Source organism: Heliangelus exortis, chromosome 24 (assembly GCF_036169615.1).
Source record: "Heliangelus exortis chromosome 24, bHelExo1.hap1, whole genome shotgun sequence".
Lineage (NCBI taxonomy): Eukaryota > Metazoa > Chordata > Aves > Apodiformes > Trochilidae > Heliangelus > Heliangelus exortis.
The window spans coordinates 201,298-228,732 of record NC_092445.1 but is presented as its reverse complement, the minus strand read 5'-3'; the positions used below and the strand labels follow the sequence as shown (position 1 = coordinate 228,732).

Sequence of the window (27,435 nt, the reverse complement as noted above, 5' to 3'; positions counted from 1 at the left end):
GAGCGTGGGCCGGGCGCGGGGGGAGCGGTGGTGGGCGGGCGGCTGCGGCCCCGGGTGCCCCAAGGGCCGCCTGGAAGCGGGAGGAGTCCCCGGGGCTCCTGTTCGGCGCTCGGCATCCTTCCTCCGGCACCGGCACCAGAAGCGACACCGGAGCAACATCATCATTAACACCGGCACCGGTACCAGACCAGGTACCGCCGTTGGCCCCAGCAGAACCCAGGTGAGCAGCTGGTGGGTGCAGGTGAGGCCCTTGGCCGTGGGGGTGGGTGATGCTCCTTGCCCATGGGGACCCGGTGCCCACCGTGGGGAGTGGGTGCCCCCCGGGACGTGGGTGCCCACCCAGGGCAGCCCATGGGGCAAAGGGAGGGTGCAGAGCTCAGGAGATGGGAGGTCTCGGGGGAGCAGATTGATGTGGGGGGGAGTTGGGTGAAAGTTTGCTGCAGGCTGAGGTGCTAAGCAGGGCAGGGAGTGACTCTTGAGAGGTAGGGGGTCCCTCACCATCCTCCGGGGGGCAGGTGACTTTGGGGAGGGTTGGGGTGAGTAGCAGTTGGGTGCTGAGCAAACCTTGTCCATCTCATGGTGGTTCCTCTGGCACCCACCCCGGACCCTCTCACCCCATTCTCCCTCCTCCCTGGCAGTTTCTGCTGTCACCACTACCCCTTTCACCCTACCCCATCCTCAGCTCAGCTAACCCAACTACTCCACCCCCCTACCTCCAACTCCAGCCCTCAGTTTCTTGGATTAAAGCTTCCCAAACGATTTTGGGCCCGGGGAGCTGTGGGGGTCCCAGGCAGGAAGAGCCCAGGGAGAGCCGGGGGGATGAGCACCGCCCTGGGCAGGAACCGTGCTGCTCCTGTGCTCCCGGGCACATCCCCTCCGGAGGAAAAGGCTTCCCCAGGCACAACCACTCCACCCTGCCTTCAGGGCATTATTTTGGCAGGTTGCCCCTGCAGATGCTTGGATCAGTGCCTGGAGCTGGCTCCTGTCCCCTGGCTGGGTGGCGGTGCCCACCAAAGGGATGGCAAAGGCAGTATGTCCTGTGTTGCCCCCCCAAATACTCAAGCCCATGAGCTTGGGGGTATCCACCAAGGACACCACAACCCTTGCTGTCACAGGGGGCTTCCTGGACTCCTGCTGGGATGTCCCCCCTTGTCATGGCTGGGCAGGAGAGGTGGGAGATAAAACTGGGAGGGGGAAATGGCCATGCTACCATCTTCATCCTTTATCATCTCAGCATCTCCCCCCAGAAATCAGGAAGATTTGGAAGGTGAAGGGGAGTGGCAGAGTTTCTTCTCACTTTTTTAAATTAGGTGGGGCCACAGCATTTCTTCCTAAAATGGGCTGCCAGGAGGCTGTGCCCAAGCTGTCCCATCCTTGGGGATTATGCCAGGATGAAGCAGGAGACCTCACAAGGCCCTAAACTGGTTATTGGGATTTTTACACTTTTAGAAGTGCTGCTGCCCTGTCCCTGCCAGCCCCACTGGGGGCTGCTGGGGTCTTCAGGGTCTCATGGAGGTCTGGGCCAGCTCTGGGTGTCCCCACAGGTGGATAGACAGTGTTGGGATGAGGGGTAGAGAGGGAGGCAGAGGAGGCGGCAGGGGGACACAGGGCTGTGGGTGGTGGTGGCTGCAGCCACCCTCGGGGGAGCCTTGGGGTTCAGCTCCTGGTTCAGCTCTGGCACCCATTCCTGACCTGGCCTTGTGCTCCCTCACAGGACGGAGTGCTCCAGTCCCCTGTGCAGATATGGCACTTCAAAGGATGGGGACAGGAGCCACAGCACTGCTGTGACCTTGGGTCCTCAGGCCTGGCTCAGCCAGGGGTGATGGCTCCTGCTCTGCTCAATTTTTGGGATTTCAAGCCATTCCTCTGATCCTGGGATGCCTGAGCTGATTTCTCCTCTCTTCAGCTTTCACTCCCTTCCTCACCATCTCCCCAGGGGCTGGGTATGACAGGTGTGACCCCAGGTGTCACTGACTGACAGGTGTTGTTTTACCCATGGGGGTCCCTCTCTGGAGGGGCTGTAGGTGGGTTTTTATCAGCCCCACACCAACGGGCCTGTTGTGTCTCCCCCCTTGGACTCACAAAGGAGGAGCATGGGGGAGATGAAAGAAAGCTGGAGTAGGGCTCTTTGCACAGGCATGTAGCAAGAGGACAAGGGGCAATGGTTTAAACCCTGAAGAGGGGAGATTGGGATGAGATATTAGGAGGAAATTCTTTACTATGAGGGTTCTGAGCCCCAGGTTGCCCAGAGAAGCTGTGGCTGCCCCATCCCTGGAAGTGTTGAAGGTTGTATGGGGCTTGGAGCAACCTGGGCTGGTGGGAGATGTCCCTGACCATGGTAGGGGATGGAACCAGAGGATCTTCAAGGTCCCTTCCAGCCCAAACCATTCTCAAAGTGTCCTCTCTGGACTTCCCCAGGGAGAACTGGGACCCAGCAGAGGTCGGGTGGGTGGGAAGCAGTGAGGTGCTGCGTACTGGGAGCTCCAGGAGGCTGGAGAAGAGGACCTGGGATATGGTTATTCTCTCTCCAGTGAGTGGGGTCTGATGCACACCCTGAGGCCAAGCTGAAGTTCTCCACCCCCCTCCCTCCTTCACCAGGGTTTGGGGAGTTTTTGGACACAGGGTAAGAGCAGCAGTGATGCTGCACCCTAAGCCCCATCCACGACCCTCTGCCTGCTGAGTTTGTAGCCCTCTGCTCTGTGATAAAAGCAACTGGGTCTGGCCCAGGAATGAATTTGGGATGGGCAAACCCTGCTCTCCATGTCACTTTGCATCTCCACATTAAGTATTCCAGCACCAGCCAACAGCCCTGGGAAACCCTTTTGTTTTCTCCCACTGCCCTGGTGATGATGACTTTGAGACAATATTTATTCCCATTTTTCCTTCTCACCGGGATCCTTGGAGATGTTTACAGGCTGCTGAAGCCCATCTATGTGGCAGTGGGTGCCTGCTCAGCATCTCCTGGGCTCTGGGCTCTGTTGGGCAGGAACAAACATCCCTGGAGATGAAACCACTGGGACCAAAGCTGCTGCCTCCACGGGGGAGCTCTCAACTCTCCAGATTTTATCCTGTGTTTAATTATTGCCATCTGCTGTTCCAGGCTTCAGGGGCTGCTTGCGCTGCCTGGTGCCTGTTGGTCTCTGGTTAAATCAGTGCTGTTTGATTCTCCTCTTGTGTGGACTCATTGATTTTCCTGGATGATGCTTTCATCCCTTCTGATCCAGGGCAGCTCTTTCCTTCCCTTAAACATCACAGTGGCACCTCAGCAAATACATCCCATTTTTCATCACATTCATTGGTTCTCAATAACAGCAAGGCCGTGGAGATGCCAGTGGATTTTCAGAGGCCTGCAGCATCTCCCAACCTGCTGGACACAGCACACCTGGAGTTAAACCAGTGTAAGAATCCACCTTATAAAGAAAGCTCAGAATATCCAGTGGTGCAACCCCAACTTCCAGATGAGCTTAATGATCTGTCAAGAACTCTGAGGCTGAAAAAGCAAATCCATGGTTAAATGAATCCCATGCAGAACTTGACAGCCATCGCTGTAGCAGCTCCCTGGTCCTCAAGACTCCAGAGCCCTCCCAGTTCCTGCACCCTGGCAAGGGGAACACACTGGGAAGTGCTGGCCAGTTGGTGTAATCATGGTGGGGACCACAAGATGTTCCATCATCCCCATGCTCTGGGCATGGGCTCCAGCTGCAGCCACAGATGCTGTTTTGGGTGAGCCCATGAGCATGGACTGATGCCTCCTGAACTCAGAGTTCTCGTGTTAGAGGGGATATCCCAGGAGTGATTCATGGACGTGCCCATGAAGGTGATCCAAAGCTGAACCTTCCTTCTCTGTTGTTGCTCCATCCCTGGTGTGGTTCACACTTTGCTCTGCCTGCTCCTGGTGTCACTGCCTGCGGGAGAGGGGTGGCTGTTCCCAGGCCAGGTCATTCCTGGGGCCATTCTACAACTTCCTTTGCCCAAGGCTGAAGGAGGATGATAGTGATAAAGATGAAGAAGAGGAGGAAGGGGATGTTGGGTGCTTCTCACCCAAAACCACTCTCCCTCCCAGGGCTGATGCTGCAGAGGTGTCCAGCTGGAGCACCTCCATGAATTTTGGCTTTTTGGGGCTTGGATGAGGAGTTTTGGAGGAAAGAACAGGCAAGCAGGCAGCAGGGAGCTCCCACAGGCGCAGGAGCTCCCCAGGCTGCTCCAGTGGAGATGAGCGGTGGGGCAGCACCCACAGTGAAGCTCAGGAGATGTTTCCAGCAGCAGATGATCCTGTCTGGAGCTTGGATGCTGAAGACAAGGCCTAATCCTTCACAGGCTGGACACTGGCCATGGGGTGGGGAATCTCGCTTCTCTGTGCTATCCTCTCATGGTCACTTTGCATCTTGCCCTCTGCCCTTCAGCCAGCCTATCACCTTCCCCTCTGGTGCTGTCACAGGGCACCACCTCAGCCAAACTGAGTGTCCCCAGACCAACCCCATCAGCTCCACACGTGCCCATGGGTGTCACCTTCATGGCACCTGAGCATCAGGGCTCAGCAACACCATGGGGACAGAGTCATGGGGAGCTCTTAGTCATGGGGAGTTTTAGGAGAACCCTGGGTTGTGTGAAGATACCTGAGGGCATCTCAGCCTGGAAATGGGCCTGCAGGACATCTTCTGGGCTCCTGGTGGCCTCTGTGCAGGAGGCAGCTCTTGCCGGGACTCTTGCCCAAGGGACTTGCCCAAGGGGACACAACACATCCCAGCATCATGCCCTCTCTTCACCCCTGCCCAGTATCTTCCTCCACAGCTCCTTTCCTGGAGGGATTAAGGTTTATTTCTGCCCTTCCCTCCTGTATCCCATTAGGGGCATTAAAGCAGGGGACAGCAGCCCTGAGGACCTTCCTTGTGACTCCAGGGGATTTTTCAAGTGGAGACCACACTAAACCTCCCTGATACTGTCCCCGCTTAGAGAGGGAAATCCCCTCTGGCCAGGTGGGTTTATGCCATGCTCCTTACCCCATTCCGGGGGGGGATTTGCTGCTGGGGGGACACGGCAGCACCCGGCAGGAGGTGGCACTTGGACCTCACTCCCATGGCAGCCCCAGGGATGTGGGAGCTGGGGACAGCCTCATGGGCTCCTTGAGACATCGATGCTGAATCCTCAGGATCCCCCGCCCTGGGACAGTCTCCCCCCCCAGCAGCCCCAGAGAGCCACCAATGTTTTCCATGGGCACACACAGCAACGCAGGGTGCATCATGTCTCTGATGTGACTTTGCCACCACTGGTGGGCTGCAGATCCTGCTCTCGTCACTCCTGCTCTGTGCCTCAGTTTCCCCACCCATGCCGGGGGCTGCCCCGTGACCAATCACCTCCCAGGTTAATCGCTCCCCTCCCCTCACCCGCAGCTGGGGTCAGCACGGTGCCTGCGCTCAAGGACTTGGGGACCTTGGTTCGTCCTGTGCTGGAGAGACTCCCAGGGGAACACCGGTGAGTTCACCCACCCCACTTCAGGACAAGTTGCCACTGCCACCAGCCTGGGGACACCGGTCCCAACATCACCACCAGCACCAGGCCTGGAGGGGCTGGGGCTGTGCAGGGGTGATGGTTGGGGGTCCCTGCACCCCATGAGTGGATGCAGGGGTGTTGGGAAGGGTGGAGGCCACCCCGTGCCACCCCTGCGCCACATCCTGCCTTGCAGCTGCTCAGCAGGAGCCACTCTCCTGTGGACACTGTGGGGTCCCCATGCTGGGACAAAGTCCTCTGGTGCCTCTATGCCCCCTTAGCCCCCCTTGCTGTCCCACATCCCAGCAGGGTGTCACCTCTGTGTCCCCATGTCTGCTCTCCATCCACCCCTTGCTGCTGTCACCTCCTTCTGCACACCCATCGGGATGAGAGGTCCCTGCCAGGACAGCCCATCTGGGTGCAGCCCCCCAGGTTTCTGTGAGTGCCCTACAAGAGGACACAGCCTCTCCCACCCCTGGAAGGACCCTTCTGCTCCCTCCTTCCCACCCCTCCCCAGGAGTTCACCCCCTGCCCAGGTGGCAGCAGGAAGGCACACAGCCAGGTGTCCCCACCTCCTAGGGGGTCCCTGGCTGACTGGGAGACACCGAGAGAGGGGAAATATCAACCCGGGTAGCTGAGCAGGACCCTGGGCACGGGAGAGACACAGCCCCAGGCCAGGCTGGAGGGTGCCCGGTAAGGATTCTTCCGTGAGGCAGGGACCAGCAGAAGTCACAGCACCCAAGGGTGCCACCCCCGGGGACTGAGGAGCCCGGTGGGCAGGGTGGGCTCTGCGGGGGTTCCTGGAGAGCCTGTGAGCGGGATGGGAGCTTAGCTAGGGGTGCTGGAGCATCCTGCCTGGAGCAGGGCAGGGTGCGCTGCGCTCAGGGGGAGGCATTATGGGTAAGGGTTCCGTGTCTCTCCAGGGTTAGCATGACCGAGGTAGAACCCGTGCTGGACTTCGCCTCCTCCGGGAGAACTGGCCGCAGGAACGCCCTGCCCGACATCCTGGGCTCGCCGGCCGGGGTCAACCCCTCGGACCTGCCCCTCAAGCTGGCAGAGATGTCCCTGAGCGCAGGTGGGTGCCGGAAAGGATGGAGTAGGAGGAGGAGGAGGTGGGACCAGCAGTGGGAACCGGGGTGGCTCACACCCTCGTCTCTCCTCGTAGGAAGCGCCCAGGAGCTGCAATCCCCCTCGGCAGAGGTGCCCCCCCCGCAGCCCCCTAGCCCCGAGCTGAAGGACACGTCCTAACCCCGCTGCCAGGGGGACAGTGCTAAGCAGCGGAGGGGACAGGAGCCCGCGGAGCTTCAGCCCGTAGCCCGCCGCGTTTTTCCTCGGTGCTACCGCGGAGAGACCTTGCGTGTGGGGGGGTCACCCTCCATCCCCCCGCCACGGGGGGAGCATCTCACGGCTGGGTCCTGCCGGGACGAAGGGGCGAGTCCCACCCACGCCCTGGGCGAGGACCCTTGGGTGTGGGGGAGGATTTTTTGCCCCCTTGGCGGGGCAGGAATATTTTTGTTCTGGGGTATTAGGCAGAGGCTAGCGCAGCGGCTTGGCCGGGGGGTGGTGGGGTGGGATGGGAGGGATCCCTCGGGGGGTTCTGGCTGAGTGTGGTGTCACTGTGATGTTTTGGGTACAACCCCCGTCTCCTGGCCTTCCTTCCTGGGGGATTCAGGAGACTGGCTCAAGGAGAGGGAGGGAGAAAGCACCGCAAAGCCCAACACTCCCACCCCTCCTCTCCTAAGCCCTTCGGAAAAGACCCCCCGCGGCAGTCAGTCCCTTGCTGAGGGGTCCCACTATGGATCGGAGCACCCCAGGGAAGTCCCTGTCCCAGAGATTCGGGGTTCGCGGCTCCTGGGGCAGGAGGATGGTGTGATTTCAGCAGGGGTGAGCAGGGTGATGCCCTCCCGCCCTCCCCCCCGCCCCAGCCCTGCGCATCACCACAGCACGCCGTGCCAGGGCCACACATGGGTGCCTGCGCCTGCACCCTTCCCGGGGACTCCCCCTTCGTGTCCCTGGGAAAACCCAGAAAGGGGGAAGCAGCAGCGTTTTTGGGGTGCCGGGTTCCGCGGCGCTCGGGGGGAGCTGGACCCAGCTCATCAGGGACTGTCACCTGTAGCTGTCGCTGTGGGACCAGCAAACAGATCCCGAAGGTCGACTTCGACCACCGCCGGGGGCCACCCGTAGGGCCACCGTGTCCAGCGGCACCTGTCCTCAGCACCTCAGGGTGGCCCTGGCCATCGCCACGCTGTTGGACAAGGACACGTGCCTGTCCCTTGGTGTAGGGACAAAGCCGTACAGGACACAGTGTGTCTGTGCATGGGCACGTGCATGGTGGGCATCTGTGTGTGTGCCTGGACACCATGTGTGGTGGGAATCTGTGTGTGGGCACGTGTACGTGGGCATCTGTGCGTGGGCATGCGTGTGTGTGGGGGCGTTTGTGCATGGGCATCTTTGTATGTGAGCAACCATGTTCGTGGGCACATGTGTGTGTGGGAAGCCATGTGCGTGGACATCCATGTGTATACGTAGGCATCTGTGTGCATGAGTACCCATGGGTGGGCACACGTGTGCGTAGGCATGTGGACATCCATTAAGGTATGTGGGCATCCATGTGCATGGACATACGTGTGTGTGGGCACCCGTGATTGTGCATGGGCATCCATGAGTGTGCGTGGACATCCATGTGCGTGGTCATATGAGTGCATGGGTATCCCTGAGTGTGTGTGGGCATCTGTGTGCATACATGTGCACAAGCACCCACTTGCATGGGCACCCATGTATGTGGGCATCTGAGAGTGAGGGAATCCATGTATGTGGGAATCCGTGTGCTTGGGTGTTTGTGTGCATGGGTGCTGCTGCATACACGTGGAGCCACATGCATGGATGCTCCTGTGGGTGAGCATCTGTGTGCATGTTTGTTCATGTGTGTGGTGTTCCTGTGCACGAGTGCTTACAAGCATGGGCACCCATGTGCCTGGTGGGTGTCTGTGTGCGTGGGTGTCCAGGTGCATGCACAGTTGTGAGCACGCAAGTTCATGTGTGTGCATGCGTGCTCATGTGCATGGGTGGGTCCCTCTCAGCATGGGTGCCCATGTACATTGGTGTTCTGTGGGTGGGCAGTCACACGCGTGACCATCCATACCTCTTGGTGCCTCTGGGGAACACTCAGAGCCCACAATGGGGACCAAGGCCACACAGATATGGGACACAGATGCCCAGGGGGGGACAGGAGACACTCCCCACCCTTTGTCCCCCCAGGGCCCAGTAGGTGGCTGTCAATGGGGGCTCTGGCTCCCTGGGAAATATCGTCAGTCTGTCCCTGGGGAGCTGCATCCTGTGGGGTGTCCTGGTCAGGTGGGGGGACATCCATCCCATGGGCTGTGTGCCTGTGTCCACCTGGGGAGTCAAGGCAAGGGTCCCTCCCGGGGGTGGTGCTGGTGGGAGGAGGCTGAACAGGAGCTCCAGCTATTTTTGGGTGCTTGCAATGACATTCTGGGGCCAGGGAGAGGGAGAAGTGACCCCACATCCCTCCCAGACCTGGCCACTTCGACCCCGATGTCCTCAAGACTCAGGGAGACATGATGCAGCCACCAGGCTTGGGGACAACTCAGTCCCTAAATTGGGACTCCCTGATGCCTGGGGATGGGACAGGGGGTAGCACGTCCCCAGGGAGCTATGGGTAGGAGACACCGAATCCCACAGCCACAGGTGACCCACTGGCATGCTGCAATCTGGCCCCAGCCCCATGGCCACCAGGGTCCTACGTGAGGGAAGGAGGGGAGGACACGCTGTGGGTCCCACGGCTGTCTTTGATCCCTGTGTCCCCTCAGCATGGAGCATCACTGGGGGCATGTGTGTGTCCCTATAGGCAGGGTAGGGACAGGGTCCCCACACACATCAAACAGAAGAGGGGGCAGATGTGTCCCCACAGTCCCCCTGGCTGCTTGACCTCGCCACCATGGTGCTCATTGCTTCCCATGCCTAAGTTTCCCCAGCTCGTCTTCCCACTCCGCAGAACACGTTATCCTAAGGACACTGTCATCGCTGGTGTCCCTGTGCCATGCCCCATCACCAACAGACCACAGGCAGCACCTGTCCCCCACCCCCTCCTCCTCGGGGCTACCATGGGGTGGGTACACACCCACCGTGCCCAGCTTTGTCCTGCCTCAGTTTCCCCATATCCTGTGTCCTTTGGGTACCCCATATGGCCAGCACAGAGACCATACCCAATTAATGACACAACTGACCCACTCCATCCTTCACCTCTCTAACCTCACCCAGCCTGACCCTCTGTCACCAGGGAGTCCAGACAGACGTTGGTAGCCGGAGACAAGCTCGGGGTGGCCGGGGCCGCGGTGGCCGCTGGCAGCGCTGCCGAGAGGAGTATTTCTGGAGCCGCTGGTGCTCTTTCCAATCATGTGATGAGGACATTATTTAAGGCGGTTGCGAAGCCGGCAGGCAGCTGCGAGTTCGGTGCTCCGGGCCACGCTCACAGCCTGCCAGACCGCACCAACCCCCACCCCCCGCGACGAGACACACTGGTGGCTCTGTGCCCCCCCTCGCCATGGTCGACGCCTTTGCGGGCACCTGGAAGATGGTGGATACGGCCAATTTCGATGAGTACATGAAAGCGTTGGGTGAGTGAGGAGAGGAGGCTGCGGGGAGGGGGGGCTGGAGTCAGGACCTCCTGTTTTTTCCCACAACACCCCCTCCCGTTTTTTCCTAGCGAATACAGCCCCCTCCCCACCGGGCTCTGGCTGGGGGTGTGCAGGGGTCGCTGCTTCCTGAGGGAGCTCTGGAGCTTTGTGCCTGTAGGGTTGGGTTGGTACTTAACGCTCCCCTGCCTGCCACCCCCGGGACAGCACATGCTGGAGGGAGGGGGTGCGATGCACCCCCCGGGGTACAGGGAGCTCCTTAGGACTCAATCAGCCTTCATCCCCCCGAGCCATCCTTGGCTTATCTCCTGCATAGGATGGGTGGGGAATGGTCCGCCCGGAGGGGGGGGAAGAGACACGAATGTCCCCCCAACCCCATCCAGCCCAAGAACTGGTGAGTGCTGGATCCAGACCCAAGCACCAGTAGTGTTCCCAGCCACCTCCCCTTCCATACAGTGGAGACACATCCCGCCCCCAAACACGGTGGGCCCCAGAACAGTAGGTGGGGAGCAGTTTGTGGGTTCAACCCCCAAGATGACAGGGAGGAAGAGCTTTGGGGGGATAATGGTGGGGACGAGGCTGCAAGCCACATCCTGCCCCTCCACGCACCCTCAGCCCCCCAAAAAGACCCTCCCTCCCCCCTTCAGGCGTGGGCTTTGCCACGCGGCAGGTGGCCGGGTTCACCAAACCCACCACCATCATCGAGGTGGAAGGCGACAAGATCACCCTGAAGACCCAAAGCACCTTCAAGAACACCGAGATCAGCTTCAAGCTGGGAGAGGAGTTTGACGAGACCACAGCGGATGACAGACATGTCAAGGTGAGCCCCCTGACCCCCCCCCCGACTCCAGATACCCCCCCCCCCCCAAAAAAAGGAAAAAAAAAGGTCCGTGGGCTCTACCGCATTCAACCAGCAGCTTTTGGCTCTGGGGCTCCATCCTTTTTGCCCAGGGAAGGTGACATGGCTTTGCCCACCGTGGCTGGTGCTCAAGCCAGCTGATCTCCCCCTCCCCCCTTCCATCCTTGCCCCATTTTGCAGAGCGGCTTTCCCCTGGGAAGCAGCACGGGGCGGGCTGGAGCCGCCGGAAAGTTTGTGCAAGAGCTGAGCTTGCAAACGCCAAGAGCCCGCCGGCCCGGGGCTTGCTCAAGAGGAGGCAAAGGGACCCGATGGGGTGGCAGTGAGTGCTGTCCCTGCTCCGGGGGGAGAGGAGCACCACGTTTCTTGTTAAGCCCCTTCCTTGCTTGTCCCCCCCAAGCGCGGAAGCTCTGTAGGCAGGGATGGAGCGGCTGGGCAATCCTGCCTGGCAGATGTCTCCCGGGAGAACCCAGTACCTCCCCAGCTGGGCTGTTCCTCCCGCTAAGAGCAAAAGAAAAAAAATCCACCTTGAGAGGGGCTGGAGCTCTTTTGGTGGCCTCTTCCACCCTGCAGTGACAATTCCCCCTGCAGGACTGCTCCAGCCCCTGCTTTTTCCTCATTTCCCTGCTGTGTCCCATGCACCATTAAAGACTCCATTCCTGGAGCATCCAGCAGCCCAGTGCCCCCGCACCCAGCCCAGGAGGCACCTCAGTGCTTCGTTGGACACAAGCCCCCTTCCCCAACCCCAAAGCAGCAAGCACAAGGGCTGGGGGCAAAGCCAGGGTGTGCTGAAAGGGGATGAATGTGAGCAAGGTGGACATGGGGACACGGGGCAGCACGTCCCTGCAGAGCTGTCACTGCTTGGATCTGCCGGAGCTGGTGGAAACTATGCTCAGGGCAGCAGAGACGTGTGACCTGCCACCAGCTCCAGCCTGCAGTCTAGGACGTGCCCTTCGGGCACCCCTTGGATGGTGGCCAGAGGACACACGGTGAGGGACGGCTGCCTGAGCCATGGGGCTGCACGGGATGGGGCAGGCAGGGGCTGCCATGCTATGGGGCACACTAAGTCCCAGGGAACCCAACCTGTGGGCTGCACCAGGATGTGTGGGCTCCAGGGCTGTGGGGCACCCGAGTTGTGCAAGGGAGCCAAGATGAGGCTCAAGGTGAGCCAGACTTGGCTGGGTCCATGGGAGCTCCCCCTCCATGAGTCACCTGAACTATGGGTCACATAAACTATGGGTTGCCCAAGCCATGGGTCACCTAAACCATGGGTCACCCAAGCCAGGGGCTTCAGGTTCCCAAGCCATGGGGGAACACAAGGACTGGGTCATCCAGTCCATGGGGCTTTGTGCTCCCAGCCCACAGGACCCCTGAGATGTGGGGAGACCCATGGGGCAGGAGCTGGCTCTGGAGGAGCTGGGTGGGGGGCAGAGGGCAGGCTGGGGCTGGGCAGCTGGGTGTGCTGCCTGCCCTTGCACAACCCCACACAGTGCTGGCTGTCACAGCAGCCTTGGGACCAGCCAGGTTTTTGAGGCTGAATCAACAGCAGCGGCTGAGCAAACACCAGCCCCGGCAAACAGAGAAGTGTTTGCTGGATCAGCCTCTCCAAAAACCATTCCTGGGCGTGGGGGGAGGTCTCGGTTCAAAGCACTGGTACCTTAATGCTTTCATCCTTTCTGGCACCAGAGCTGCGTTTGAGAGAGACCAGGATCAGATCCCAGCAGCCCCAGAGCAGAATTTGGTCCTGGTCAGGGTCACTGCAGTGGTGCCCAGGGTGGCATAGAATCCCAGAAGGGTTTGGGTTGGGACGGACCTTAAAGCTCATACATTTCCAACCCCCCTGCATGGGCAGGGACACCTCCCACCAGCCCAGGTTGCTCCAAGTCTCATCCAGCCTGGCTTTGGGCTACTGGGGGGCAGCCAAGGCTGGGACCCAGCTGGCAACCAGAGCAGTTCCCTCTGAGGGGACCAGGGCCATGGGCACAAAGCCCTGGGACACCCTGTGGTGACATGCATCTCATTCCCTCCCTGCAGTCCTTGGTCACGCTGGATGGGGGCAAACTCATCCACGTGCAGAAGTGGGATGGGAAGGAGACATCGCTGGTCCGGGAGCTGAAGGATGGGAAGTTGGTTCTGGTAAGGGAACAACAAAGAATTTAGATTTGGGGGGGCTGGGAGGGAGGGGCTCAGCCTGGGGCACAGCCAGATGGAGGGGCTGCACTAGCTTAGCACAGCTGAACCCCCCCCTTTACCGACCCTTTCTGCTGCCAGACGCTCACCATGGGCAACGTCGTCTCCACCCGCACCTACGAGAAGGAGACATAAACGGTGCTGTGCCCAGCTCCTCCGCTTCTCATCCGGTGCCACCTTCACCCTCCCCCGCATCGCCTCCATCCTTCCCCGTGCTGGGGCAGGGTTGGCCATGGCCTCGAGGCTGCCTCCTGTCCCTGTTCTCATCACCTCCTCCTCCTGAGGCTGCCTGAGGCTTGGGTGGTGCTTTTGTGGTTTGGTTTCTTTTTCCTTTTTCCATTTTTTTTTAATTAGTAATGGAGAAAAAAAACACTTGGGAAAAAAAAAATAAAGGCCATGTTGTTACAGCTCTGCAGTCAGTTTACTTGGGAAAAGGCTTTTTTTTGGGGGCACACCCAGAGTGTGGAACCACAAGGAGCTGTGGGGAGGAAATGGGAGTAAATCCAGCTTGGCAGTGACAGGGTTGAACACCCAATGATCCTAGTAGCACTTGTTCTCTGAGCTGTGGAAATAACAGGAGTGGTTAGGGTTAGAAATCTGGAATATTGGTTTACTCCCCCTGCAGGCTCCATCCCAGCCCTCCAAGTGGGACTCTCCAGAGCATCAGATGAGGGTGATGCCTGGCAGTGCCCATGCCAGGGACATGGTCACAAGAACCCTGAGGATGATCTGGGGACAGGAACCAGACCAGAAAGGGAGACTGGAACTGGGATGAGAGGCACTGGGAAGGACAAAGCCCATGGAGAAAGGGCAAGCTGCCTCTGGCCACCCCGCATCCTCCTGCTCCACCCAGGGGTTACTGCCAGTCCTGCTTTCTGTTCCCCTGACTCAGCTTCCCCCATGTGTCACATCTGTCCCCACAGGGACCAAGCTGCCCCCAGCAAACCTCCTCCAGCAGCCACCGCAGTGCCCATGCAGGCACCAGCCCTTCCCTTCAGACCTTCAGTTCCAGCTACAACATTTATGTCCCAGCTGCTCCTCAGCTCAAGGGAGCAGGCTTCTTCACCTCACCTCACCACAGCCCTTCACCTCACCCATCCCAGGGAACCTCTGAAAGCAGCCAGGACTTGGAAAAAACCTTTCCATGCAGGTCACAGCCTCTCTCATGCAATCCTCCCTATGAAGGGACCTACAAAAGACCCCAGTACAAAGTACACTTGGAGACTGGAGAAATGTATTTTCCCTCACTTTACCAAGGAACTAAACACACCACAGTTCATCTTTACTTAAAGTATCTGCATTCCCCCATTTGTTTCTTACTCCTGATAGTTGCAGGCAAAACAAGTGAGGCTGGGGGAAGGTTTGCACCAAAACCACGTAGCTCCACATCAATAAGGGCTGGGAGGACATAGCCCCATCAAAGGGCCCAACACCAACCAGCTCTGTCCCCAGGTTGGTGTGGGAGACAGGCAGGGAGACCATGGCCACATGGCTCCACCTTTTAGAGACAGATGGATGGGGGCTGGTGTCACCCAGGCTGGGTGCTCACCCTGTGGAGTGCTGGCAGCTCCCCCACAGGAAAACACAAGAACCCAGGAGAGCAGAGGTGCTGAGGAAGTGGTGTAATGAGCCAGTTTGGGCAGGTGTGCCCACTGGTGAGAGGGAATGGCAGCCTGCATCAAAGTCAACAGCTGGAACCACACACACCAAGTGTCACTCTTAGGAGAAGGAAGCTCTTTGTCCTTGGAGCAAGGGGCTCTGGTTCAGCTCTGCTCACTCCTCAGGGGGTGTCAGGGACTCACAACACGCCTGCCTGCCTGCCCGCTCAATCCCGAGGCTTCTTCTTATGCTTCTTCTTCTTCTTCTTCTTCTTCTTCTTCTGAGCCTTGCTGGGTTTCCCCAAGTGCTTGGTCCTCTTGCTGCCTGGCTGATCTCCATCGCTCTCTGAGTCTGAGCTCTCTGAGGCTGATTCAGAGGACTGCTTATTCCTGTGCTTCTTTTTCTTCTTCTCCTAGTGAACGAAGGAAAAGAAATAAAAAACCTCACATGGAGGAAAATTGTCCCTTGAACTCCCCAGGGCAGCAAGAGACCTTCTTTAGTGCTGTGACAGAGGGGGAGCCTGCTCAGACATGAGTGTCCAGAGGGACATGAAGATGATCAGAGGGCTGAAGCATCTCTTACAGACAGGCTGAGAGAGTTGGGGCTGTTCAGCCTAGAGAGGAGTAGGCTCCAAGGAGACCTTAGAGCACTTTCCAGTGCCTGAAAGGGCTCCAGGAAAGCTGGGGAGGGACCTGACAAGGGCATGGAGGAGAGGACAAGGGGTAATGGTTTTAAACTGGAAGAAGGGAGATTTAGGTTAGAGATTAGGAGGAAATTCTTTGGTGTGAGGGTGGTGAGCCCCTGGCCCAGGTTGCCCAGAGAAGTTGTGGCTTCACTGTCTTGAATGTCTTCACTGCCAGGGATGGGGCAGCCACAACTTCTCTGGAGAGGGAGGAAAGAGCGGGAGGAAAGAGCGGGAGGAAAGAGCGGGAGGAAAGAGCGGGAGGAAAGAGCGGGAGGAAAGAGCGGGAGGAAAGAGCGGGAGGAAAGAGCGGGAGGAAAGAGCGGGAGGAAAGAGCGGGAGGAAAGAGCGGGAGGAAAGAGCGGGAGGAAACAAAAAAAAAAAAAAAAAAAGAGAAGGAAAAGAGGCTTTGCTGAAGCAGGGTTGGGCCAGGAAGACAACCCAAGCTCCCATGAGCCACTATCAATGAGGAATGCAGCCCAGACAGCAAAGCTGCTGCTTGGACTAAGCCATGTTTTAAGCATGTTTGCTCAAAAGTGTGCTACACCTTCCTCGGCAACCTATGTGTGGCCACTGCTCAGGCACTGGTAGGCCTGTAGAACTGGGCACAATCTTCCCCAAACTCACAGCAGATCAGCATCCTGCTCTCTTCCATACTTGAACTCCAGTCAGGCAGCTGCAGGAGATGAGGGCTTTTTATCCCCCAGCTCCTCTCCCCCTACACCTGCTTAACCTCTACTGGATGTGCCCCCCTGTGTTTGTCACCCCTGGTGACATGGCTGGGGCACAGGGAGCTCTGGATGCAGAGCAGGAGCAAATGACCTCCTCTGGAGGGCTGCGCTCTTCATTACTGGTAATGAACCTACACCATGACACCAGGAGGAAGACTCTTGGTAAGCCCGAGAAGAAATCATGTTCCTTTCCATCCCTGACCTCTAACTGAGAGAAGTTCAAGGAGGGCTTGTTCAGAGCATGGCAGCACACAGGCTGCAGGGAGCAGCACAATGGGATACAGACAGCAGTCAAGTGACAGTCCTAAACATAACACATAAACGTGTTTGACTCTGCACTATGGAAGAGAGTGTGATTTGAGAAGCCTGGAGCCCCTGAAGCCAACAGCTCCACTTATTTTTGTTGTCCAATGAGCCCATGGCCACCCTTGGGTTCACAGTTCCACTAGGTTTGCTGTAAGCCACCCCTGCCTTGGCAAGGCCCTTAATGCCAGGCAGCCAGCCCAAGGGCAGGGTTATGCCAGCCACAGGACTACAGGTCCTTTGGGAGGCCACCCTCCTTGGCCAGCTCCTGAGGACATCCACAGAAGCTAAGCCAAGGGAGAGAAAACAAACCTATGATGAGCTGAGGGAAACAGCAGACATCAGCCACACAGGAGGTACCTGTGCAAAACCAGCACCTGGTGAGGACAAGGATGTCCCAACTCAACCAGGTGCAGCACACAGAGGCTGAAGGGGTGAACCCAGCCCTGACACTGGTTCTGTAGGTCTGGATAGACACTCCATGCATCCTTGGATACCTTTCAGGTGCTGCCTCAGGCCAGTTACACACCCACCCCATCCATGGGAAAAGAACAACCCTGTCTGGAAATGGACTGGAAAGCATCCATGTAAGGAAAAGTCCATTCCCAGAAGGAAGCCCTGGACATGTGCATACTCAGAAGACTCCAAGCTGAGGAACCAGAACCCATGTGCTCAAAGCAAAAGCCAGAACCAGCTACTGGGTACAGCATGAAAAATGAGGCAAAGAGAGAGGGAGGTGGAAAACCAGCCCTGCAGCCACTGATTCCTACATCCCAACTCTGCATCATGTGCTGTAGACCTGGAGGTGCTCTGGTAGCTCTCACCAAGCCCCTCTGGATTCAGGTACACTTCAATAGCAAGGACATGGGGCTGGGCTGACCCTCCACTCCACCCATAAACCTCCCCTGAAGGGCAAATAGTCTCCAAATTGCTTGGGGAAAATGAAGAGTTCCAAAGTGGATCCCACCCTAACCCTTAAATCTTCTAAGGAAAGGGATGCAGCAAGGAGAATTTTCTCAAGCTTTTCCAGCCTGTGCATATGGTGAGAAAGTTTGCCGAGACCTTAACAACTAACAGAGCTTCATTTCAGAGCTTGGGAACTTTCTCAGGCTGAGGAGAGGACAGGATGTCACACCAGGCCCTTCAGGATTACAGGAGAAATACAACACAGGTGGATATTATGCTGGCTGTAAAAAATACAAACCCTCAGTCTCCCCTTTTTGGAGGGCTTCTAACAGCCAAACTGCTCTCATCAACAAAGCAAAAGCACTTCAGTGCAGACACCACAGCATAAACAAATCCTGCAGGGAGCAAGCCAGGGGCAGAAGAACTTAATGTTTGCTGTAGCAGGAGGTGGCGGTGCTGCTGTGGAACCATAACAGCCTGCTAATAAATCCCAGATTTCAACAAACTCCAGCATCCCAGTTCAGGGAGACTGACCAGTGCTTACTGTTGTGCCAGCAGGAGAGTTTCTCGGGTTTACAGAGGGCAGTGCCAGAGCTCAGGTTGGGTTCCTGCTGCCTCCAGCCATGGCAGCAAAGACCTGCCCCACCCTGAGCTCCCAATAGGTCTGCAGAAGGGATGAGTGGTGATGGACGGAGTTCAGCTCTGGGGCACACCCAGGCACTCCCCCAGAGCTACAAACACTACCTTTGTGTCAACATTTTGAGAGGGTTTTGCCCCAAGCAGACTCTTAGTGCAACCATGCAGAGGGCCAAGGAGTATGCAGAGCTGCACCCATCCTGTCAAATTTCTGTAACCATCACAATTCTACCAAAAAGGAACGAATTTGCTTCAAAATCACTAATCCACAAAACCTGAGCTGGCATGCAGAAGAACATCAGGATGAGTTCTACCCTGATAGTGTTGATTCTACTGCTCTGGGTATCTTGCAGAAGCTGGCACTAAGAGAAAACCACCTCAGCACCCCAGGCTCCCTCCTGGCCTTTGGAAGGAAAATTGCTCTGGGGTAGGCTTTAAGAATGTTACAGCATTTCATTCCTTGTAAAGGTATTTGGTTTTGAGACAAGAAAGGAGCATCCAGAACTCTCCAAGAAGCTTAAAGATTTTTTTGCCAGACCCTTTTTTGGAGTTATAGTCTGATTCAGAGAAGTTATGCCTGACCTTATGAGAAATTAGAATGAATTTTCAAACACATGTCTTTCTGCAGCTTTCTGCAGGTTTGTTATTTTTTTTTTTAATTATTAGAAAGAAAGCACAAACTGAAAAATGTGAAGTTCTACCATGCAATTTAGTTCAAATCTACCATGCATTCATTACATAAATGTAAAGGTACTACCGTGTCCCTTGTTTGAAGAGCAGTCAGCATTAATCTGATGAGAAGAATCCAGTCTGAGGTCATTAAACAAACACAGCAAAGCTCAGAAAAGCACAGACAGGACAATGGGAGAACAGCAGAGTGTGTGAAGAGCTGTGCCCTAAACTGCTGCCATTTCACAACTAGTAAAACAAGAACCAGCTACAAGTGATGATGGACTAAAGCTGGATCAACTACAGGTCACAGATGAACAATTAAGGTGCGGTTTGTATATGCAGAGACATCTGCAAGCAGGAAATCTTCTCCACGGAGGGAAAAAAAGAGCAGCAAAAGCAGCTGAAAAGCTACCACAGGTGACATTTGCAATGCAGTTCCAGTGAGCATCATAAATCTAGGCAGGAATAAGTTAATCAATGCCTCTGAGCAGAAGGTAAGATGCTTTCGTAGAATCTGAATTTGAGGGGTGACTCAAAGCGCTGAAACAGCAGATCCTTTCTTGAAAGACAGACAGGAGAGAAGATCAGAAGGCTTCCTTTCTTCTCAGCACTCCTCCCTCCCACACAAGCTCAGCCCAGGCATGCTGCCAAATTCCTGTAGGAGCTCCTTCACCCTGAGACCCAAGGAGGAAAAGCACAAGGGCCACAGCCAGGGCCTGGGCAGCTGTCAGAGGCTCCTGGAATGCTCCTCACACAACCTCCAGGATTAGGGGAGGCAACACAATGGTCTTGTGCAGAGTACCAAAAGGATTTGTGCCCTGGGTCACACCAGCAGCCTGGGCAAATGCAGTGACTTGAAGCACCCCCCACAAATCCTGTGGGGTTCAGGAAGGAGGAAAGTGAGCAATGATTGGGAAGGCAAGCTGAGAAAGAAGGGAGTGAGGACCCCTGGGTATCTCTGTGAGGAGTCTCCAGGGAGAGGAAGGAACACCCAGAAACTGCAAGGAAGCATCAGATGAAGGAAAAAATGATGATCAGGAGATGTTGACACTATTGCTATGACACTGAGTGGATGGTGGACAGCAGCTCCCCATTTTCTCATTTAAAAATGTAAGTTCTGTATTTATATTACAAAGATAAATGGGACAGGGTCAGCAGAACAACTGGTACAAGGTAGATTGAGCTACTTCTGCTTTGTGTAAACCCCTCCCTGGGGCTCCAGGGAAGCACATGGTGGCTCCCTGACAAGATACCAGCAGGGATCCAAGACAACAAGGGAGCTATTTATTTCAAGGATCCCACATCGTGCCTCCAAAAAGCTCAAAGTTTAATTTTCCAGCACTGGAAAACATATGAAAACTTTTGATCTGCCTCCCCGAGAAAGGAGGAAGATCAAAGGAATAAAACCAAGATTTAAAGGAAGACTATTAATCCACAGACTCCCCCCAGAAAATGGGTAACACATTCAGGACAGTGACCCACACAACCTGGACCCTCAGCAGGGGATCCCTCACCAGGCAGAGGGGCACAGGTAAGAGCTATCTGTGCACCTCTTAGTATCATTTTTTTTCCCCACAGTGCTTAAATGACAGCTACATGAGCCTTTCCCAGGCAAACACCATCACTGCTAGAGGGAAGAGAGCCCAAGGGAGGAGAAGCTCTGCTGAGGTATGACCCATGGCTCTCACACTGCTCCATGGCAGGGGAGAAGCCCAATGTCTGGAGTTCAGGAAGGTCCAAGTCACATTAGCCTGGGCTCTGAGAGGTGTCTCAGCTCAGTCTGTGTTTCCAAGATCAGAACAGGCACAGGAGTACCCGGATTTTCTATCACAGCATGACAGCACCCCACAGACAAGCCCAAGGCATTCTTGAGCAAGATCTCATGTAGTTCAGAAACAAAGCACAGCTTGAAATGGAACCAGGCAACAGGATCTTCAGCCAAGACTGATCCCATTCCTGTTACTGGATCCACTATGCAGAGCCAACTGGGCTACAACCTTCACAAAACTGAGCCACTTTCTGTTGCTGTAGTAAACCACAGCTGTAACTACACAGAATAAATGATCTGGCTAATTTTTCCAGGCAAGCAGTAGGGCACTTTGTACCTTCTTCCTTTTTTTTGAAGGATCATCAGCCACGTTGGTCTTTTTATCTCTTTCACATCCTCCTGCTGCCACCTCCTCTTCCTCCTCTTCTGGAATGAGGCTGTATTTGGTACCTCCAGGTTGCATGAAACATTCCTTGGTAAAATGACCTGTAAAAGAGTGTTTGGAGCAACCCACACCTGGGGTTTTTTTTGTTTTGTTTTGTTTTGTTTTTTTTGTCCTAGCATTTCAGTTTGTTTTACATGATCTGATTAAACAAACCAGGGAACAAACACAAGCCAGGGCATTCTGGAAAGATCAGTCAGGCAAAAACTAAGACACTCTACTCTGAACAGGGCAATTGGTAGAAAGGTGGCTGCACCAGGGCTTAAACATCATGGAGAAGTGCATGGGATAGAGAATGAACTGGTAAATACCACAAAAATAGAGGAAATAAGCTCCTTCTGGTTCTACCCTTTCTACTTGGGAGACACTGAAGCTGACCTACTAACAGCTGTAGTGGAGACTGAGGAGAGATCACATCTGCCTGCCTGTTAGGAGTTGACTTCATCATTTAAAAGGCAACTGGAACTATGCAGAACCCAGTTTACTTTCAGTTTTTAAATTAAAAAGTTTGTTATCACCACAGAGAACAATATTCATCAACCTTTCTCCGGAACAGCATTAACTCCAGCTTTGCACTTTAGTCTCTGGCTAACTAACCTAAGACAACCAGGGAACAGCAAAAACTCCACATGGAAAAAAACCCCAAACGCTTTGTGCCCCAGGAACTCGCGAAAGCTACCGAGATGGCATCACAGAAGCCAACTTCCTACTGCTGCAGAGGACAAAAAAAACCTGACCAGGTTAAAAAAATAACCACTTGTTTCTGGCTCTAAGACTTGCAAGCTAGCACTGTACCCAACAAGCAATGAGTAAGTGATTGCTACCGACAGTTCTTCAGAATGAAATGATGTGGTGATGGTGGAACTTTATTTCTTAAAATGCAGCACTGGAACAAGATCAACTACAAGACACAAACACAAATGCTGCAAAAAGGGAACCTGCATGGATCCTGTCCTCAGAAGGAAGGGTCTTTACAGGAAGCTCAACAAGATGCAATTTAAGAAACAAACCTCTACAAAAGTTCAACTAAGTCTTTGCTTTTTGTAACAAGTGATAGCAAACGTAGTTCTCCTAACAGTGACATCTAGAAGCAAAAGAGGCTGAGGCATCTTGCTCTCTACAGCTACCTGAAAGAAGGATGGAGCAAGGTGAGGGTTGTCTCTTCTCCCACGTAACCAGAAGAATAGCCTCAAACTGAACTAGTGGAGGTTCAGATTGGATATCAGGAGCAGTTTATTAACTGAGTGAGTGGTCAGGCATTGGCACAGGCTGCCCAGGAGTCACCATCCCTGGAAGTGTTCAAAAAACACGTGGATGTGGCACTCAGGATATGGTTTGGTTTGCATGGTGGTGTTGGGCTGATAATCCTGAAGGCCTTTTCCAACCTGAATGATTCCATGAAAACCCAGCCCTTATATAGTAAAACACAGCCACGAAACAGATGTTGCTCCCACCCCACCTGCAGGTCAGCACCTGGTTAGAACAAGGCTGCACTGAAGCAACAAGACAACACTGCATGGACATACCTCTGCAACCACACTTCTTGCACACAGTGTTCAAGACAGCTTCAAGGGTGATCTTCTGACTCGTGAAGTCTCTGAATTGGTGTTTCTTCCTCTCATCCTGACTGGAAAGAGGAGGACAGTTCCATTTTCAACCCCTTCTCCCTCTATATTTATATGGACATGATCTAAATACAAGTTTTTTTTTTTCTTATGTTGCTCTAAAAGCACCACTTAACTGCACTCAGGAGCAGAGCTGACCCACTGCTCATCAGATAAACCATGCTGTTACCTCTCATCATTATTTTTACCACTACCTGAGCACTCTCCACACAAAGCAAACGTGGGGGTCTGCAGTTATAGCCTCTATATGAACACCTGTGTCATGCATGTGAATAAACACACATATCCTTGTGCAGCAAAATAAATGAAGTAGGTTTATTTGATCTCCAAGAGATGATGGGGAAAAAAAAAAAGAAAAAAAAGAGAGAGACAAAGATGCCCTAAAACATCCAAGCAGTTAAGATTTGCACTATGTGAAGATGAGACAAAATCCCAACTAGAACAAACAGTCCTTCATGCACAAGCATCTATCCATCACAACACAGGAATGGAACCCTTGGGTGCACCAACAGTCTGGCCAGTAGATTGAGGGAGGCTCTCCTCCCCCTCTGTTCTGTTGAGGCCACATCTGGAGAACTGTGTCCAGTTCTGGGCTCCCTGGTTCAAGCAGGAGAGGGAACTGCTGGAGAGGGGACAGCAAAGGGATAGGAAGATGATGAGGGGACTGGGACATGTCTTCTGAGGAAAGGCTGGGGGACTTGGGTCTCATTAATCTGGAGAAAAGAAGGCTGAGGGGGAAATCTTATCAACACTTTAAAAAAAGGGGGGTGTCAGGAGGATGGGGTCAGGTTTTCCAGTCTTTTTTCTGTGGTCACAGTGAGAGGACAAGAGGTAAGAGGCACAAACTGGACACGGGAACATGTACCACCTAAACATGAGGAGGAACTTCTTTACTGTGAGGGTGGCAGAGCACTGTACCAGGCTGCCCAGAGAGGTGGTAGAGCCTCCATCTCTGGAGGCTTTCAAAACCCACCTGGATGCCATCCTGTGCAACCTGCTCTGGGTGGCCTGCCCTGGCAGGGGGGTTGGACCGGATGATCTCCAGAGGTCCCATTCCAACCCCCACCATACTGGGATTGTGTGAATGAAAATCTGTAGTGAAATGAGGCAATCAGGTGTTGCTAATTACGAGGCGGGAGGCATAATTACCCCAGCTGCGCATGAGCAGGATTGGTCGCCCAAGGAAGTTGGCTTCTGTGATGCCATCTCGGTAGCTTTCGCAAGTTCCTGGGGCACAAAGGTCGCCCAATCCTGCTCATGCACAGCTGGGGTCAGCCCTAATTGGGCACAGGTGGGCTTAACATAAGATCACGCCTCCCACCTCGTAATTAGCAACACCTGATTGCCTCATTTCACTACAAAAATCCCAGTGAGGTGTGAAGGGCTGGAACTCCATACAGCCTCCTCCAGCTCCTGCCTGACTCTTGGTTACATCCAGAAGCCAGTGCCCTCTGTCAGAGCATCACCAGAGGCTCAGGAAAAGCCCCCCTTCGCCATCCAAAGGAGGAGGGAGAGAGGGAATAAATATGGCAGGGAAGGCAGGGCTGCAGGGCAGGCAGCAGCAACCTCTCTGATGGAGCATATTCAGCTCAGGATTTACCTACTCAAGGGAAACATTGTTTGGATCAAGGTCCCTTCCTGTGCCTTGGTTAACAGCCTTCATGGAGAGGGAAAGCTTCAGTTTGTCATCTTTCATCTGGAAGAAAAAGATATAGAACGAGAAGAGTAAATGACAACAATGTTAATAAATACACGATGGCTGGAGGCCTGGTGAGGAGGAAGCTGTTGGTTAGCAAAGAGCAGTCCCACAAAGGACATGACATGAAAGTGCTTTTGTTCTCTCAGTTTGTAGCTGCCTTTAGAGCACTCCAGCTGATAAACCTGCTTCTGGCTGGCAGGAGAAGCTCAAACCATTGCTCTGTTTAAGTTAACATTCAACTTCCAATAGGACCAAACCCGAGAGCTGTAGAAGAGACAGCACATGTAGAAGCTTTGCTGAAATTCTCTACTCATCCACCCCCAGGGCCATTAACCTGGGCTGGTGCTTTGATCAAACTGAACCCTGAAAAATAAAACTTTAGATCCTTCTCTTCATTGTGATCCTCTTAGGAGACTGAAAAAGTTGGAACTATCTCCACGAGGGGCTTACTCTTTTCTGAGTCCTACTAAATCCTTGGTTGACACATCATTACTTTACAAGTAAGAGCAGATTTGTATTTTGGGCATTTTTTCAAGCCTTTCTTAATTCTCCCCAAGGCTATTACTGAAGGTGTTTCTTTGTTTGTCTGTTTCAGACATCCATGCAGTTACTTGCAAGCAATCTAACAACGAACTCTTCAGCTGCCAGCTCTCCAACATACATCTGCCCCTTGCCCCTACAGTAAAGCAGTCAGGAGCCGAACAGTTTTGATCCACATCAAGAGAACAGCAGCTCAGTAACAATTTATACAAACAAAATTAGAAAGAAAGGCACACCAGAGATGGTTAAAAACAGCCTGTGGAGTCTTTCATGTAGGTTTTCTATACATCGTAAATGAGACCAAGCTTCTCAATCCTATTCCCACAACAAGTGAAGTCCTTGCTTTGTACACCAACCCAATTACCTTCTTTCAAAAAAAACCCAAAAAACAAGCCAACAAACCAGTAAAGCATTTTTGGCTTTACTGGATGTGCAGCTCTGAATGGAGTCCTTCCACCTTGATTCCAACAGAACACAGCTTGCTTTGTTTCCATAGCTCATCAAAAAACCAAAAAAACCCTGTAGGTTTTGTTCCAAATAATCTTTGAATACAATGTGGCTGTTGTTACATCTTCTGCAAAAGGAAAAGCAATGTAGAAATTGGGAAAAAAACGTGTAATACTCCTGCTTCAAAATAAATTATCAAAAAGCCTCTGTATTTTGGCTCATCCATAATTCAGTGCCCCCAACACCTTCCTTACAAGAAACAAATGAAGAAACATCTCAACCTGTTTCCCAAAACAGTTCCTGAACTGTGCTTGTGTCTGCTGTTACTGTGGGATCCTCTCAAATTGATCACATAGACATCAAACAGATGCAAGCTGTGAAAGGGAAGCAAGAGAAGAGTTTTGTTGCTCTTAAGCCAAAATTCTTGATGAAGTGCCTTTTCCTAACTGCATGATTGTGAGCGACAGAAAATAAGTGCCCCGAGTCACAGCTGGAGGCAAAGAGCCCTCACCTGTCAGTAAAACAGAGCCCCTCAGTCCCCCAAAAGCCAACAGAAACACACAGCCTCTGAGCACAGAGTCCTAAGTTAACTGTTTTTGCATTATTTTTATCCACACAGCACTGAAGAGACAAGAATTAACATTACCTCTTTCCCAATAAGCTTCACCCACACCTTGTCTCCAACATCTACTATCTCTGAGGGCTTGTCTACACGGCAGGAGGACATGTGGGTCCTGTGGACAAGGCCTGGTTGTGGTTTTCAAAGAGAACAAGAAATAAAACAGTGAAAAGTCATTCCTCAACTATCATTTTGTCTCTGGAACTCTGGGCTCCAAAGTACTGCAAGACAATCCTTGGGGGAAGGAGGAAGAAAATGGCTTTGTACCATCAGTAAATTAAATTTTAAGTAAAACTAATAGTGCTTTTTCCTCTTTGGCTGATCCTTTTTAATTTCTTTTTTGGAGTAAGGTACATAAGGTACATAATATTGGAACAGCACCACTTGTAGGTAATTATAAAGACACATACAGCTACATCTGAACAAAAGGTACAAACCTTGCTTCCTGCAGCCGGGAATTTTTATAAATGCTCCATATTCTGTCACTGCAGCAACCTGGAGAGAAACCCAAGACAACAGCTACAGCGAAGCCCTTCAGAAAGCACCCATTTGCAAAGCATAGAAAGGCTACAGGGATCTCCTTCTTTCCTGCATCTTTACATTTCAAGGCAGATTGGAATAACGAAGCAGGAAGGGACAGGCAACCACTCCTACAATATCCAGGTGAGCATCTTAGGCATGTAGTGAGCTACACACATGACTACAGAGACATGAGAACAGGACAAGAGCAACGGCCTCAAGTTGTGCCAGGGGAGGTTTAGGTTGGAGCTGGGGAAGAATTTCTCCCTGGAAAGGGTTGTCAGGGCCTGGCCCAGGCTGCCCAGGGCAGGGCTGGAGTCCCCATCATCCCTGGAGGGGTTTCAGAGCCCTGAAATGTGATGTGGGGATGTGGAGATGAGGGACATGGGGTGGGGGTGGCCTGGGCAGTGCTGGGGGAAGGGTTGGACTGGATGATCATAAAGGTCTTTTCCAACCGCACCGATCCTGTGACTGTTCTATGAACACACAGGCCTGGCAGAACATCACCCAAACCACCCGAGGAACTCAGCACCTCAAACACCAAACCCAAGATCAGAAGCTGCCCGACAGCGACTGGGACAACGCCGGGCCGCCCCACAAGGCACAGACAGACACAGACAGGCACACACACACAAACCTCTCCCTGAAAGATGGCGTAGAGCTCGGGCAGCGGCTCCATACTGGAGAACGCTCTAGAGCCGCTCCAGGGGTCCCCCGGCTCTGGGTGGCTCCCAGAACCCCCAGGAGCAGCCAGGGAGGGTTCAGACCGCGACCGGAACCATCACGGCGCGCGGGCGCTTCGGGCCAGGCCGAGCCTGTGCCGTGAGGAGTGCCCGCGGGGCAGCGAGAGGCGGAGGCCAAGCCCAGGCAGAGGAGGGGGGGGGGGGAGGGGGGGGGGGAAGTGACGGCGGAGGCCGTCAGCGCCCGGGCTGACAGGACCAGGCCGCACCCATCACTGCGCAGCCACCGCTAACGCGCCCCCTCCGGAACCCCGCTCCCTTTCTCCTTGCGGTGCCTCAGTGTTCCGCCAATCGCCTCGCTCGATGATTGAGAGCGAGC

General features: G+C 54.3%; 3 protein-coding genes across 7 annotated transcripts; 2 read left to right on the top strand and 1 right to left on the bottom strand.

Annotated features, from left to right (window-relative positions):
* The first annotated feature begins 22 nt into the window (after positions 1–22).
* LOC139807061 (cAMP-dependent protein kinase inhibitor alpha-like) lies at positions 23–9,804 on the top strand. Of its 2 annotated transcripts, XM_071767520.1 has the most exons (4): positions 23–220; positions 5,391–5,472; positions 6,411–6,562; positions 6,653–9,804. In XM_071767520.1, exons 3-4 carry the CDS (start codon positions 6,418–6,420, stop codon positions 6,733–6,735), a joined length of 228 nt encoding a protein of 75 aa, XP_071623621.1. In that variant the 5' UTR covers positions 23–220; positions 5,391–5,472; positions 6,411–6,417; the 3' UTR covers positions 6,736–9,804. The 2 variants fall into 2 exon arrangements, with proteins under 2 accessions (XP_071623621.1, XP_071623622.1); XM_071767521.1 differs by lacking the exon at positions 5,391–5,472.
* A 143-nt stretch (positions 9,805–9,947) lies between these two features.
* FABP3 (fatty acid binding protein 3) lies at positions 9,948–13,595 on the top strand. The gene is made up of 4 exons (XM_071767519.1): positions 9,948–10,124; positions 10,790–10,962; positions 13,033–13,134; positions 13,270–13,595. The coding sequence occupies exons 1-4, from the start codon at positions 10,052–10,054 to the stop codon at positions 13,321–13,323; spliced, it is 402 nt and encodes a 133-aa protein (XP_071623620.1). The 5' UTR covers positions 9,948–10,051; the 3' UTR covers positions 13,324–13,595.
* An 810-nt stretch (positions 13,596–14,405) lies between these two features.
* Positions 14,406–27,391, bottom strand: ZCCHC17 (zinc finger CCHC-type containing 17). Of its 4 annotated transcripts, none has more exons than XM_071767515.1 (7): positions 27,014–27,391; positions 26,295–26,352; positions 25,885–25,985; positions 24,157–24,248; positions 22,454–22,554; positions 20,823–20,971; positions 14,406–15,199 (listed from the first exon to the last, which is right to left on the bottom strand). In XM_071767515.1, the coding sequence occupies exons 1-7, from the start codon at positions 27,053–27,055 to the stop codon at positions 15,014–15,016; spliced, it is 729 nt and encodes a 242-aa protein (XP_071623616.1). In that variant the 5' UTR covers positions 27,056–27,391; the 3' UTR covers positions 14,406–15,013. The 4 variants fall into 4 exon arrangements, 3 of the variants coding, with proteins under 3 accessions (XP_071623616.1, XP_071623617.1, XP_071623619.1); XM_071767518.1 differs by lacking the exon at positions 14,406–15,199 and adding an exon at positions 18,702–19,276; XR_011730449.1 differs by lacking the exon at positions 14,406–15,199 and adding an exon at positions 22,055–22,216 and having other exon boundaries at positions 20,824–20,971; positions 27,014–27,378.
* Positions 27,392–27,435: the final 44 nt, after the last annotated feature.